The 15848-nt window shown below is 43.1% G+C and overlaps 1 protein-coding gene across 1 annotated transcript in view; it reads left to right on the top strand.

Moving 5' to 3' along the window:
• ZSWIM6 (zinc finger SWIM-type containing 6) overlaps positions 1–15061 on the top strand; it is a gene marked incomplete at its 3' end in the record, with an annotated part of 144580 nt that extends 129519 nt beyond the window's left edge. Inside the window, exons 8-14 of the mRNA XM_080933557.1 lie at positions 2079–2225; positions 3582–3842; positions 8086–8221; positions 10561–10718; positions 11374–11537; positions 13017–13098; positions 14199–15061. Of these exons, the coding sequence (XP_080789683.1) occupies positions 2079–2225; positions 3582–3842; positions 8086–8221; positions 10561–10718; positions 11374–11537; positions 13017–13098; positions 14199–15061 (1811 nt within the window). The remainder of the gene's footprint in view (positions 1–2078; positions 2226–3581; positions 3843–8085; positions 8222–10560; positions 10719–11373; positions 11538–13016; positions 13099–14198) is intronic.
• Positions 15062–15848: the final 787 nt, after the last annotated feature.

Below are 15848 nucleotides of genomic sequence, written 5' to 3'. Positions count from 1 at the left end.
AGGAAGAGCAACTCATTCCTGGAAAGTCTGAAGCAAGGCCAGCACTCTATTATAGCCATAATCATCTGTGCTTGAGGACTTGTTATTTATGGAAAGTGTTCAGAACAGAAATCCCTGTCCGGTGGGTTGGCTGGTTGGTTGGTTTTCCAAGGTCTCCAGGACTGACCACACACCGTAACTTGTCTTTATCTCAGTTTGTTAGTCTTCTCGTTTTGAATAACCACCATGGTAGTAACAGCAAAGGCTGTTAGTGGTTCTCAGCTTGCTGACGGGTAGTAAGACAGATGCATCTGCTTTCCTAGTTGTGTACCCGTGCCTTCTGTAAGCAGTCATTTCTTGGGATGACTTGCTTTGTGCTAATTTGTTTTTAAAACTATGAACAATTTTAGTTACTATTGGCTTTTGTTGTTGTTGGTTGTGTTTTTAATCCTTTGATATTTTGATATACCCACCCTAAATGCAAATAAATAATGAAAAGTTGTTGGAATAAGCTGGAGGTTAGCAAGTGCTGCCAAAATTTCCTTTATGATGAAACTACTAGGGTGTGGACTAGTACTGTCAGTCACGGTGCTAATTCCAAGTTTGATCGGACTGTATGTCAGTGGCCTCAACAACAGCAACTCTGCTCATTCTCCCAGAATGCATTGCTAGGCCCTGTAGAAAAAGCGTCTCTGAGATCCACTTCATCAAAACACAGAGATTGTGTCTGGTCCAAGCTAACTTCTGAACTGTGTAAAGGATAGCTCTCAAACTAAGAGGATGCGCAGAACTTTGTTTAATGTCAAAAGAACTGGCTCTTAATGATCATGTCTGGTTTGTTAGAAACCATGTAAATTTTCTGAGGAATTTTAGTTTTTAAGTTCTGTTTTGTAAAAGTGTTCCCTGTAAGAAGCACAAGGTAAAATGTTGAAGTGAGTTCAGAGTCACGCTGGGTTAGACCGCTGTCGTTTGCCTTGGAGTCATGTGTGCTATCACCCAGGCCTGGGCCACCTCAGACACAGTCTGTGCCGTCCTGCAAGAGAGGAAGCTTGTTTCTGGTGGTTCTTGAGTATTGTTAGGACTGCGTATCTGTCCCTGATTTGCTGTTGTTTACCCTAATATTGAAATGACATTAATATTAGGTGTTCTTTACAGTTACCTGTGAATGGACCGAGGTTAGTGAATGCAGTGTCTGAGTATTTCAGTTCCCTTGATGTGACTTGTCAGCTTTATAATTCTGAAAGAAATGTATAAAGAAAATATCCTTTCCCTCTCTTTAGAAGTGTGTTTCTTAGAAGCCTTTCACCTGCCTGTGGAGAGCAGTTCTCTTAACCATGCACCGTTTTTAGGACAACATCCAGAGTTAGCTGTACCAGAGAGTGATGCTGTTGTTTCTCTTCAGTTTGTCAGCTTTGCTTCAGATAACTAGATTTTATTTTCTTTTAAGAAGGAGATGCTACTGTTGTATTATTTTGGTAAGAAACTTTAAATAGCATTTTATAGTAGATCATACTGTAGAACACTTGGCAGGGTTTTTTCTCAGCACTTTCACACGAAAGAGCTAACATTCTGTAAAGAAAATGGAAAAAATACCATTTTTGTCAGGATCTACATGTAACTTGTGCTATAGCTCACTCCTGCCGAAGGTTTACTCTTAGTCCCTCTCCCAGAAAGGAGAGCTGCAGTGAAGAGATGAAATTACCCAGGGTGCCGTTGGTCCTGCTCCTCATTGAGATGACCCCGTGAGAGGTGGCACAACTCCGACCGTCCCCGACACAGAGGACACAAAGGTGGCAGGATGATTCCCTGTGTCCCCAAAGTGTGGCAGTACTGTGGATGTTGGCACATGCTGTTGGGCACATGAGTTACACACATGTGGGCAGCCATTCTTGGACTTGAGTACCATTCAGATTGATTGGTAGACGAAACTTTACAACTCATAAGGTGGACATTATAGTACCTTTCAGCTAACAAGGGTCTTTCCATCTGAATTAGTTACTAATTGTTCAGAGTGTTGCTATTAAATCACAGTCTATATTACCCATATTTCTCTCCCTTCATCTCCCTTCTCTCCATTTCTCCTTTCCTTTTTAAAACAGAGCTGCCCCATAAAAACATAAGCTCGGTAACCAATCTGGAAGGCTGGGTTGGACACCCCCTAGACCCCGTGGGCGCTCTCTTCAGTAGCCTCATGGAAGCTTGCCGCACTGACGATGAGGCCATCTCTGCGTTCTCAGATTGTACAGGTAAAGCCATTGGTGCTTCCCTGCTCTTCCTTCCAAACCTAGACGATGCTAGTTCTTGTTTTCTTTAGTGATGTATTTCTTTTTACTTCATGTGCATTTGGTGTTTTGCCTACATATAGATTTGTATAATAGTGTCAGATCCCTGGAACTGGAGTTACAAAGTGTTGTGAGCTGCCTTATGGGAGCTTGGAATTGAACCCAGGTCCTCTGGAAGAACAGTCAGGGCTCTTAACACCTGAGCCATCTCTCCGCCCCCTACAGTATGTCCTACGCAGCCATGTAGTTAACAGTATCTGTGGGTTAGCAGTAGCTCGAGCTAGGAAGTAGGCACTCAAGCCTCAGTGGGCAATATTTGTCAGTGACCTGAACAATGCTCTCTTCTGGCACATGATCCTGCACTAATTTAATAACATTTATGACATGTTCAACCTTGATTATGATAAAGAAATAAATACAACTATGCACCATAGCTTTCAGAACTAGAATGTTTAGTTGCTTTCAAATTTGTCTTTGCATAAAAAGTGACTTAAATATTTTGAGACTAGTTTAAGGGAACTAGCAAATACCTTTCAAATGTTTGACACCAGGTATTTCATAACAGAGATTTCTCTTCAGTCTCTTGGAAATTCAGAATCATCCCTCAAAAGCTTACGTAAGGCAGAGGTGAGGAAGGGTAAGGACTGTCTTTTGTTAGTTCTGGGGTGAGATGAAACAGGTCTGATATTTTGTCTGTCTCGGTGTCACCCTCAGTGGTTGCCTTCCTTAGTTGGGTGACCCAAGTTCTGTAGGGAAGGTGACAGGGCAGGGGGGATCTGAACTCCGTTTATGACTGAAGTTGCAGTTGCACATTGACACTCCTCAACTGAGCCCGAGAATGCTTCTCTGGCCTTGACTGATCTTGGCTAACAAAAGGGCCCCAAAGTTGAGCTGCATATGCTGTATTCTCTACTGATCTCACTGGAAATGTTAGTATTACAGAAAGTATGCGTATCTTAAAGTGTACCATTATAGTCATGTAAGTTTTTAAACTTTTTATTATTAGCATATATTGGTTATACAATATAAAGAGTCTTAGAATGCTGATGGCATGTCTTATTTTTGTTTAAAATCTTTTCTACTCTTTAAGATCCTTAGTACCCCAGAAATCGTAATCCCGCAAAATGTACACTTTATCAACCATAATCACGGTTTAAAATACACTAGAAAGCTTTGCATTTTAACACAAAAATTGGATGTTCTGACTGCCTCAGAGTTAAGGGAGTTCAGTCAGCAGTACTGATGAGAGCATGTAATGTAAGAACATTGTGCCTGTCACTATGAAATGTAACTTAAGTATTCCTTTGTGACATTTGATAGACAACACGGGACAGTGCAAATCCTTGGAGTACCACCATCTGCCTGCACACAAGTTCTTAGAAGAAGGGGAATCGTATGTCACCCTGGCTGTGGAGGTGGCCCTGATCGGGCTGGGGCAGCAGCGGGTCATGCCGGACGGGCTATACACACAAGAGAAAGTTTGCCGGAATGAGGAGCAGCTCATTTCTAAGCTTCAGGAAATCGAATTGGACGACACACTGGTGAAAATTTTCCGCAAGCAAGCAGTCTTCCTCTTAGAAGGTAACGTGCTAAAGGGGGTCTGGTTTATGTACTGACCTTTGTTCTGTTAAGAGCTCGGTGTGGAAACACTGGATCTGGTTGGCTAGCTTCACAGACCACCTGAGGCGTGCTCACTAAGAAACCCGTCAACCGACTTGAAATATACACGCTTAGGTCTTTATCCTTTGATTTAGGTTGTCATATAGGCTTGTTTGCCATCAGCTCCATTACGGTCACTTGCTTTGTAATGGGTTCTTTTTATTTAGGCTGTGTAGCTCCTGGGATAAACGCAATGTTGATACTTAGTGAGATGTTCTTGGTGCCCATGTTTCTCTTTGCTTGATGAAGTAAATATAAAGTAGAAACTGACTGGCATTCCTGTAGACTTGTTGGTTCTCACAACATCTGGCTTTACAATGGCCTGTTTAATGCCAACAAGGAACGAAGGGCTACAGGAGCAGCTTCTGCTGTTCTTTACTATAGTAATGCCGTGAGCTCCGTTAGGTGCAGGTTCACCGGTAGACGATCTGAAGCACTGGGAGTTTCTTGTTATAAGATCTAGGTCTGATGGTCCTAAACTTATATTTTGGCTTCCATTGTTGCTGAGATATGTTTTCTCAGAAGCTTAATTAGTGTAGCTTAGTGTCTGCAAATGTGGTTGTCTTATCAATAGGAATTTCTCTGAGATATATACTGTGATCCCGGGATTTTTCTGTTTAGTGGTAAAATGTGCTCACATTTTATATCATGGAATGCTGCAGAGCAAATACTAATTTAAGACCTCTTTAATTTTTCCCAAACCATAAGATCTGTTTGAGAGATAATACTCTTTTCAAATATATTGTACATTTTAAAAAATGAAATGTTTCTTAAAGCAAGCCTTAATATGATTCTTCACTTTTGGGGGGTAAACTCTCATTTTAAATTCTGTCACTGTTGGCTATTAATTATTGATTAATATATAAAGATAAAAGGCCTTTCCTGCCTATTTTCAAGACTAACCCTGATTATTTAACTACTTTTTTTATTTTTCAGTTTCCTTCCACATAATTCCTTTTGATATCTAAGCAACATCATTGGCCACAGTGTCTTTTCAGTGTGGTCTTGGTTTATCCCGACTTTTGATTGCCATTATATTGAAGTTCTAGAAGAGCACATGCGAGTTTTCAAAGCTGATAGTTAGTGTGTGGTATCTTTATCATTTACCTTTTTTCTTCTAACTGTGTCTCTCTGCTTGTTATTTATGGTTTGGGGGATTTCTTTTTACACTTAGTTTTCAGTTAATTCACTCTTACCCAACTTTTTTTCCTAAGAGCTCTGTGTAAGGAAGGACTCTGACTCTCTGACCCTCTAAAGCCCAGTGGTAGAGGGTACAGGACAAGGGCAGTCACAGGAGACTGTGGGCCATTTCTGTAAATTCTAAAGAGAACAAACTTCGTCAGTGAGTTGATGGCATGAGCCCTCAGTTCTCTGTGCATTCATAGTCGTTAGGAGTCGGGAATTTCACCCGAAGACAGGGGACAGTAGCTACTGTTACTGACTCTCCACTGACCACGGCCCTGGTGCTTAGTCACACGTTAGAGAAGCACTTTTGGGAAAACTTCAGGCCAGACATCAGGGCTTTGTTATTTAGTGTTCTCCAATTGAGAGATCATGGTCTTTATTAATCTAAACGTGAATTTGTACTGCCCGATGTGGTGTTTACTTGTTGACTATTCAGTGTGACTCTGAATGACAAAGAGGTAATGTGGTGGTTTGAGGAACCTTTGAGGGAGAGTGGAGAGAGGAGGGAGAGGAGTCTGCAGTGTCGATTGCTGTAGTTGGTCTTGAAGTAAAGCGGATTAGAGAATTCAGTCATCTGGGTGCTGTACCATCGTGAGATAGCCAGATATATATCTAGTAGGTTTCTTATTTCTCACAGTGTTTTGAGAATTCATAGACTGGAATCCAAGACCAAGGGGTTGGCTAATTCTGCTTCTCAAGAAGGCTCTCTTTCTGTCCTTACTTGTAGAGCAAGATATTTGCCATCCCCCTTTTTTTTTCTCTTTCCTCTCCTTATAAAAATTAATTCTTGAAAATTTTTGAATTATTCTCACCCTCCTCCTCCAACTCCTCCTAGGTCTCTGCCCCACTTCCCTACCCACCGACTCTGTCCCCTTAGAAAAACAATCAAGTCTGCTTTGTACGCTCACATACTTTGGATATGTAACATCCCACTGCAGCAGGATGAGCCAAGCAGGAGCCTCGCCCCAAAAGAAACTGACTCTAGCTCTCCAAGCAGCTATGAGTTGCTAATAGCTTCTTAGCTAGGGGTAGGAGGCAGCACTACCCGCCCCCCCCCCCACGCCATGCTGGAACTCTATCTGCTAGAACTTCTTTTGCTGGCATAGTGCCTGTGAGTTCCTGTGAACAACTGAACTGCTGTTTCCTAAAAGCTCTTTCCTTTTAGTTGTCACCACCCCCAGATCTCAGTGTCTCTGTCCTCTCCTCCACAGAGGCCTCTAAGCCCTGGAAGGAAGAGGTGTGATATATATGCCCATTTAGGGCTGAGCATTCCAGCTCTTCATTCTCTCCACTTTGACCAGTTGTGGGTCACTATTAATTACCATTTACTTCAGAAAGAAGCTTCTGCGGTGAGGGCTGAATGATGCTCTAATCTATGGTTGTAATGATAGGTCATTAGGAGCCAATTAATTTTAGGCTCCTTTAGCTGAGTGATTGTAGTAGGTTCTCTCTTGAGGCCTGGGACTTACATAGGCACAGGTTCTTAGATCCAGGTTTGGGTGTGACTTGTAGGGAAAGCCTTACATCTAATCAGAAAGTGGTTGTTTGCTCCATGGTATCTCTACTAAGATTGCACCACTTGTGGGCACCAGGCTGGTCTTTATTATATTTGAAGAGTTTATGGCAGAGCAAAAAGGCACTAATCCTGATATTTCTTGCACTACTTCAGAACCTCATTTAAGCATAATTCTTTCATAGAGTGTGTCTGAAAATACGTTCACGTTGTGGTAGGAGATTCCTATATAATTAGTTCATCACAGCAACTTCAGTAATGCAACTTATTTGTAAACAAAGGGTAAATGTATAACGTATCTACTTTTCACAAATACTGTATTACTAAGTATTTTGAAATACAAAGATTAGTAGATTTGGCAAAATTAGAAATTCGTCATGGATATTATAGTTAAGAATAAAATATGAATTGTCTATGATTTTCAAAATATTTAAATAGTGAATAACTTAAAAATACCTGAAAAGTGAATCACAAAATGACTTTTAGATCATTCTAGAATGATCTAGAATGTACCATGCTCCTACCCAAAACTGAGTTGAGTAAACCTGTCTCACCATTTCTTCTGAACTGCATTTCTTACGTTCTAAATTCTTTTCCAGGGTGGTTTTTCTCATGGAAAACAAATGTGTTCTGTGAGCAGTGGTGTCATGGTTCATAATTCTAGAAATCATGAAAAAAATGTTACCCAAAGGTGACATGGAAACCAATTTATTAAACACTGCACAGTAACTAGCCCTCGGAGCACCTAAGTGCTGAGTGCTGGGACCAACCACTGTGGTTCCCTTCAAAGCTGAAGCCCGGGCTTCCTCAGAGAAGCATCTGGGGGCTCACAGGGACCGGTGCTGCCACCGCAGCTGTCAGGATCTACTAAGAAATGAGTTTTGACAGCTTAAATGTGATTTTGCTTTCAAAATTGGCCTGCTGGAGCCCAGAAGAGTACATTTTCATTATTTTAATGTTTTTCTTTTGCTTATAGTGAATACCAAATGAGTAGCTTATTAATCACTTTATGGAATTACCGTTTCTGCTTATTAGAAACAGTAGCACACGGAGCCCGTGCTGAGGCTTCAGTGTCCTCCCGGAAGTGAGACTGAGCTCTTTACTGGACATGGCCTGTCTGTCAGTCAGCAGGGGCGTAGCTAAGCAGTGTTCTGGGCTCAGCTCACACATACTGAGGAAGAGTGTGCTTCTGCAGGCCGCTCTGGGAGGTGCCTGATGGGTGAGCTTTGCTCCTTAGTTCCCTGGTTCCTGTTTTAGCAGCGGAACACTTGGGGGAACTTAGAGCCTACCTTGGGTACTGTGTCCTCAGGAGCCTTTTGACTAAGGCATCTTTTTCCTTTCTACTGTTACTTAGTTCAAATTCTTAACTCTATTAGCTATAAATTTGCATAAGGAATCTTTAAGTACAGTTCATAAGGGCTATTAGTTTGTTCTTTTGGAATGTAAACTGTATGTTCTCTTTCACAGCTGGACCCTATAGTGGCTTAGGTGAAATAATCCATCGGGAGAGCGTTCCAATGCACACATTTGCCAAGTATCTCTTCACCTCTCTCCTACCTCATGATGCTGAATTAGCATATAAAATTGCACTGAGAGCAATGCGGTACGTATCTGCAGCCCAGCCTGCGAGGCAAGCCCGCCTTCCCCACTGGGAGAGATGGTCCTGAGCTGACCTCACTTTCAGTCATGTCTCTTAGGCAACAGAAAAGTTAAGATGTTATTTATTTGCTCCCTGAACTGTTGTGAGGCGATGTATTTGCTTGAAGGGGAGCATCCTTCTCCCGGCGCCGTTAGACCGTGGCCATCGTAGCCCCTTCTCTTAGTGGTGGAATTTGGGAGTAAAATAACAAATACCCTAGAGCGAGTGTGACAGTGATGAAAACCTTTGTATTTGAGACCCCACGAGGCAGCACCAGTACAGGAAGCCTCTGTTTCCGAGGACACGGTGCTGCACGACTGGAAGCCAGGCGCGATGTGTCGGTGTTAAAGGAGCCCATGTTAGCTTTCCTCGGGCTGCTCACTTTAGCTCCACGGCGCCTGTCCCTTCCTCAGGATTTTTGGTCTGCTTCTTCTCACTTGCTTCTTCTCACATCCTTTGAAAAATTAATTCACCAAAATAATTGCTTTTATCATGAGTTTGCTGAAGGTTGATACTTTCTGATGTGTTCTTAAGAGCCTGCTTTTAAATCTTGTATGCAACCTATTCAACCCGAAGAGCCTGAAGGGAACATCTTCCGTTCTTACAGCATTAGCCCTTTCCTTTTTGCTTTTTAAATAATAAACCACTCTTGTGTTTTTAATGGAAAGTTCATATTATATATTATAATAATAGACTAAAGCCAAGCCCTGTATAGATCTAAAAGCTTGAGAATGTTTGATTCTATGAGGAGAAACTTTTCATCCTTGTCTGGAATGGAAATGAGATTGGCACATGAATCTGCCCAAGAATTACTGGGTCGCCAAAGTTACTCTTACGTCCATTTTATGTTTGTGTAAAACCATTATATTTGTGCAGTTAGGATTGTCTGTCTGTCTGTCTGTATCTATTTCTCTCTCTCTCTCTCTCTCTCTCTCTCTCTCTCTCTCTCTCTCTCTTTCTCTCTTTATATGTGTGAGAATTACATGCCATTTAGGGATGGAATGTAATTCACATGCACTTTTGACCACAGGGGACATCTGTAATTTACAAGAGGAATCTTCTAATACTGTTGATCTTTAGATAGCCAGAGAAGTAAATCAATAACTAACATGAGCAACAGCCCCTCCCCCAATTGCTTTGTACCACGCGGGTCTGTAGTTTAGAGTACACGTTTATAAGTGGACTTAAATTCCCATTTTAGAAGCTAGAATTCCCATTTTAGAAGTCTTCTGGGGGCCAGATGTTGTCTGTATACTTATTGTAATCCTAGGACTTCCACTTGGAAGAAACTTAATATTATGATGCCACCAAGTACTTGTGCTGTGCCAGGCCAAAGCAGAGGCTGAAATGGCGGCATGCTCCTGTGCCTGCCTGTGGCTCACATAAAGGAATCTGCTCCCCTGATGGATAAATGCCTGGGTACTAGCAGGGCACAGGGAACTGCCTTCTCTGCCCTCTCTTACACAGGGCATAGGCAAAGCACCAGATCATTGCAGGAGGGCGATGGAGCTGTAGGCTTGCACCTGACACATGAGAGAAGAGGGGTCAAGAAAGGACAGCACCTCCACGCACTTTCTCAGCTCCCAGGACTACTTTGTAGCAACTCCAGCAAGAATCTGATTAGGGAGGCCAGCATTCTTGAATTCTTTTAAAAGCCGAATAACAACCTTGCAGAAATCCTTACTTCTTGCTCGTCTACCCTTAGCACTTTCTAATATGTTGGTAATTTTCGAGGCATTATTCCAGTTAGAACTACAATGTTGATCTCTTTGGTACTTACTGTTAGAAGAAGTCACTAATGTGATTTGTTTTCCAGACTTGTTTATTGTCAGCATAGATTGAAGTCAGAAATCATACTAAATTCACGTTCAGTTCTGTTCAGCCTCTGGTTGATAAAACATAGGTCACAGGAATAAATGCTGTTCAAACTTAGAAATGTAGGGAAAGGAGCCCATTTTATTTTTTTCCCTTTATGTTTTAACAAGTTAAGACTTTTTATCTACTGCTCTCTGTTGCAGTCTCAGTCTTAAATACCCATCTTCATCTTGTTTTGTTTTTTAATGAGCAATAAGATTAAAAAATAGTTTATGGAGATTAAAGCTCATATTTCATAATTCTTGTGTCTGGATGTTCCTGAATCTCGTGCAGAAGTGCTGCTGCTTAGGAGTGAAAGGAAGAGAGCTGTACAGTTCCCCTGAACTCATGCCCCAAACAGCTTTCATCTCCATAAGCATCCTGGCTTCTTGTGTCCAGGGTAACGGACCAATAATGATGGGATGGTCTTCCTTCCTTTCTCATTACAGGTTACTAGTATTGGAATCCACTGCTCCAACAGGAGACCTCTCCCGCCCCCACCACATTGCATCAGTTGTCCCCAACCGCTACCCTCGTTGGTTCACTTTAAGCCACATCGAATCCCAGCAGTGTGAGCTGGCATCCACCATGCTAACTGCAGCCAAAGGTAGTGTGATTGATGTCCAGGAACCTCATTGTTTTGGTGGTTTACACCCTTCATTTTCCCCCAGAAAACCTTTTTATTGTTGTTTCTAAATCAAATTCTCCACAGTAGTATTGCTATCAAATATGTTTCAACGATTCTTTTCTGAAGATGCTAACTTCATGTTTTACTCCTGAGGCAAATGGGTACTTCCATTTGAGCCTGGTGTCACCTCTGTTTATATCGTGTTGCCCCACTGTGCGACACCCTACCCCCAGTTTTAAAAATGAAATCATTGTGACTTAGAAATAGAACAAAAGATTTGGCTAGTTTTGTTGTCCTTAGAATATTCACTACAATACGCCCGCAGAAGCTAGAAGAACTGTTCTCCCGTGTTGGTTGGTTCTAGTTTACATGTGTTTTTAGTCACTGGGGGTGGGGGTAACTTGGCCGATCACTACGTGAAGCTGAGATTCGTGCACTCTCCTGTAGCTGTGGGACATTTAGTCACAGCACGTGTACCAGCTGTGAGCCTCCCAGGGAAGTGAACATGCGCTTTTCGATTCATGTCCTTTTGTCCTCTGGGTTTGCTTCTGCGCGTGGTTGCATGATTTCTCTACTTAGGTTTCTTCGCCTACATTGGACTCCGTTTGATTTGGTTTTCCCTTGATCCTTACAGGTGATGTTAGGAGGCTGGAGACAGTATTAGAATCCATCCAGAAAAACATCCACTCCTCATCACACATCTTCAAGCTTGCCCAAGATGCATTTAAAATCGCAACTCTCATGGACAGTTTGCCAGACATCACTCTTCTGAAGGTGTCCCTGGAGCTGGGCCTGCAGGTACTACTTCCTACTACTCCTTGGGCCCAAAGATGGCTGCTCAGCAGTCCTCATAGGGCTGCTTTCATTTTAGCTTCTTGGTGACTCTTTAACACCCAGGTCCGTGGACTTTTTGACAGCACTATCTTTCAGAGCTCTGATCAATTCAGCTCAGCCAGATTTTAGTTCCTGCTAAGGCAGCCACACAGTTAGAATCCTTAAGTGTGTTCCTCAACTTTAAAAGCATCTTTCCCTGACTTACAGCATTAAGGTTTCTGTCTCTCCTGTGAATAAGAGGAGAGAGAACCGACCTGAGACCTGAGTAAAAGTAGTGCATGCAGGGAAGACTCAGTTGAAAGGCTTGACTTTTTAGAGGCAGCATGAATTTTTATTGATGTTTCCATTGGACAGTTCTGTTTCCTTTTTCTACCACCAAGAGAACTGGGTAAAAGACGGGTCAGCCGGGCCCTGCTTGAGATTGCTGCAGCGCTCAAGTGCAGGAAACACAGGTCTTTCAGTCCCGCCACAGGACTCTGCAAACCAGCAGCTGTTTCGCTTATAACATTGGTTTCCTCACTCATTAAAAAGTAGTTCTGCCCCACCTAAGCAAGGGAATTAGAATGCCCTGATTAGATTATTGACTTGTTTTTTAAGTTATTGATTCTTCCTTTCAGTGATGTATTAATAATGTTTAATGCAGTGGGAAAATGCATGTGCCACTGTAACATGAGGTGCTGTGTAAACCAAGATGGAGAGATTGCTTTTAAGTTTGTTTCAGAATTTATTTTCCTAAACATAAATTCTTCTTCTTTGGCTTATTTTGTTATAAGTTGTTGAGGGTGTGATGCAGAAAGGAACATTAATGTCATTTCTCTGCACTCTTGGAATTCTGGGTACATGGCAAATTGACGAAAGCTTACCCCTTGCCTCATTCTTTCTAGAACCCAAGAAAAAAGTCCATGGGTTAGGGTGTGCAGATACTAGATACATTGTGAGCATAAGGAGGGGGTACGTTTATCTGGAAATTCTTATTGGAATGTAGGAGGGAAGCGATCAGCAGTGGGGGACAGATGGCTCCTCCCCATAGATCGAGTGACCTCACGGTCAGATTGAAGGAGGTACCAGAGTTACTGTTCTAAAGCAGTCTTTGCCCATACGTGCCCCGCTTTTGATGAATTCATGCGAAACCTCAAATTATCCTAGAATACTAGTGCTAGGAAAAGACAGCCAGACAGCTGAAGTTTTCAGCCCCATCCTTTGACTCACATGCCACTTGTCACATGTAGCTAGTGGACCCGCCCGAAGTACTGGGTGGGCTTCCTGCCTCCCAAGCCAGGACACGACCAGCTGGAAAAGCCAAGGCTAGCTCTAGACAGACCGTAGATCTTTAATATTCACGTGCTTTCTGGCCCCGGAAGTAGAGCCTACCTGATAGTTTACACTCTGAGAGGAATGGGGACACTGACAGAAATGATCTTAGAAACATTTTGTTACTTCTAGGTTATGCGAATGACACTGTCAACCCTCAATTGGCGACGTCGAGAAATGGTGCGGTGGCTGGTGACATGTGCTACTGAAGTCGGTGGGTAACTCGGAGGAGAAGCTTCATGGGTACTTGTGATAGGATTTCATCTCACATTATGAGAAACCCCTGTGCCCTTGCACACACCAGGGACCCTCGTCCCCAAACCCCACCCTTAGCTTCACAGAGCTTCTGAACTGTCATGGTGGTGACATTTTAAATGAGGGAATCGGTGATTGAGCAGTTTACTCAGTTCCTGTAGCCCCGTCATTCCCCTGAGGGAGCGGATGGTCACTGTGTGTTCTGGGTGGACTTGGAAGTGTGTGAGGCTCGCAGCTGCTTATAAGAGAAATGCTCAAAGTCTGTAGTTTCCCCTTTGCTCTGTCCCAGAAAGAGCACGGCACACACAGGGTGACCATGGCTCCTTACACTGCCTTTCTTCCTGTGTGCATCCCAGAAAGAAGCACAGCTCTCACCGAGAAGACAGGAGACACTGTAAAATGTGCTTACTATTTTTTCCCTCACACGTAACATGCTATTTCAACATTCGTGAACTTGACCTCAGTATAAAAATTACCTTTAGAGTATTAAAGTGCTCTAGTGCTGAAGCAGTACAGAGACAGCAGGGCTTTTAGAAGCACCCACAACCCTGCTGCCCACACCTCCTTCGTGTAGGTGAGCTCTGTAGCCCAGTCCGCTCTTCCCTCCCGAGTCGGGGTGATAATTCCCTAAGTGTAGGCCTTAAAATTTTGTGTTGCGTATTTTTAAACTTAAACATACCACACCACATATATTAAGTCCCTGTTTGTGGGAAGGTTGCCCCCCCTTTTTAATTTTGTTGGCCTCCAGTTCTGTAGTGCATGACTGGCAAGAGCCCCCAGTGAAGGAGTACTCATTAGTAAAAACCATCGTCTGAAAAGGCGCAGTGCAAATACCAGCCACCAAGAGGATTGCGTCTTTATTATAGGAAGTTCATGTTCCTTTCGGGCATTTCACAGAATAACAATGCATGTAACCTTATTCTAGAAGACTGCTCCCAGGCACGTTACCTTCAGGGCTGCTGGTCTAGGTCCTGTTCTGCGAAGGCTGACCATATCAGCATCCATCGGAACCTTAGCCAGACTTCCAGCAGTAACAGGGTTTGTTTCTGGTCCTTGCAGGTGTTTATGCCCTGGACAGCATCATGCAGAGCTGGTTTACACTCTTCACTCCCACCGAGGCCACAAGTATTGTTGCGACTACCGTGATGTCCAACAGCACCATAGTCCGCCTCCACCTGGACTGCCACCAGCAGGAGAAGCTGGCCAGCAGTGCCCGGACGCTGGCACTGCAGTGTGCCATGAAGGACCCGCAGAACTGCGCCCTCTCCGCACTGACCCTCTGTGAGAAGGACCACATAGCTTTTGAGACGGCGTACCAAATTGTCCTCGACGCTGCTGCCACCGGCATGAGCTACACACAGCTCTTTACGATAGCGCGGTACATGGAGCACCGTGGGTACCCCATGAGAGCCTACAAGCTGGCCACACTGGCCATGACCCATCTCAACCTGAGCTACAATCAGGACACACACCCTGCCATTAATGACGTTCTGTGGGCCTGTGCGCTTAGTCACTCCCTCGGTAAGAATGAGCTCGCAGCTATAATACCTCTGGTGGTCAAGAGTGTCAAATGTGCAACGGTACTGTCAGACATTTTGCGCAGGTGCACTCTGACCACTCCTGGCATGGTGGGACTTCATGGAAGGAGGAACTCTGGCAAGCTCATGTCACTGGACAAAGCCCCCTTGCGGCAGCTCTTGGACGCCACGATCGGGGCCTACATCAACACAACGCACTCCCGACTCACACACATCAGCCCTCGGCACTATAGTGAGTTTATCGAGTTCCTCAGCAAGGCCCGAGAGACCTTCCTAATGGCCCATGATGGACACATTCAGTTCACACAGTTTATTGACAACCTGAAACAAATCTACAAAGGCAAAAAGAAACTGATGATGTTGGTTCGGGAGAGGTTTGGTTGATGGAACTTGTATGAATGGGGAGGGGTGGGGCGGGAGGGCTGGTTTGTTTTTACTTGAGCCTGCCTTTGTACCCTTTTTAACTTAAAGAACAGAGCCACACCGGTATTATATGTGTATAGTTATATTGCGTTTGCAGACTAAATTGTCATGTTGTGAAAGTTTGTGTGTTTTTTTTAAGTTTTTCCCTTTTTCTTTCTTTTGTTTTTAATTCTTTTTTTTTTTTATTGGTTTGTGTGAGAGAGGTTGAGAAGGTTTGGTTTACACTGAGTATATGTTGTCAAGTGGCGAAAGTCCACAGAGCTCTCCTGTTTTCTGTATACGTTCACAGCCTCAAAAAAAAAAAAAAAATAATTGAAATGGCTTTAAAAACCAAACAGAACACCTCCATCCTGTGATAAGTACCTCGAATGGATTCAGCTTTACTCCTCTCTAACTCGTCCCCACATTTGCAGCATATCTAACAAACCAACAAAACGAAGTACTAGTAGTGAGGGGCTGACCCACGTGGCTTTGCAGTGCTCTTCGTCCAGAAGCATGGCACACAATGCTTGTGCATGTGGAAACTTAGCGACTGTCAACATACATTCTCAGGGATTTATCCAAAAAATTAAAAAAAAAAGAATGAGAGCATTTATTGTACTGTATATATATTATAGTATATGTCTGAATATTGAAAATATAACATTAACTAATTTATAAAAAATATTCTATGTAATGCAAAAATACTTGAAGCTGCAGTAGCTTGGTTTTAAACAAAAACAAAAAAAAAAAAAATGGAGAGAAAAAC

This window comes from Micromys minutus (assembly GCF_963924665.1).
Source record: "Micromys minutus genome assembly, chromosome: 20".
Taxonomy (NCBI): domain Eukaryota; kingdom Metazoa; phylum Chordata; class Mammalia; order Rodentia; family Muridae; genus Micromys; species Micromys minutus.
Note: the sequence above shows the minus strand (reverse complement) of the source record. Positions and strands in the feature narration are given on the sequence as shown.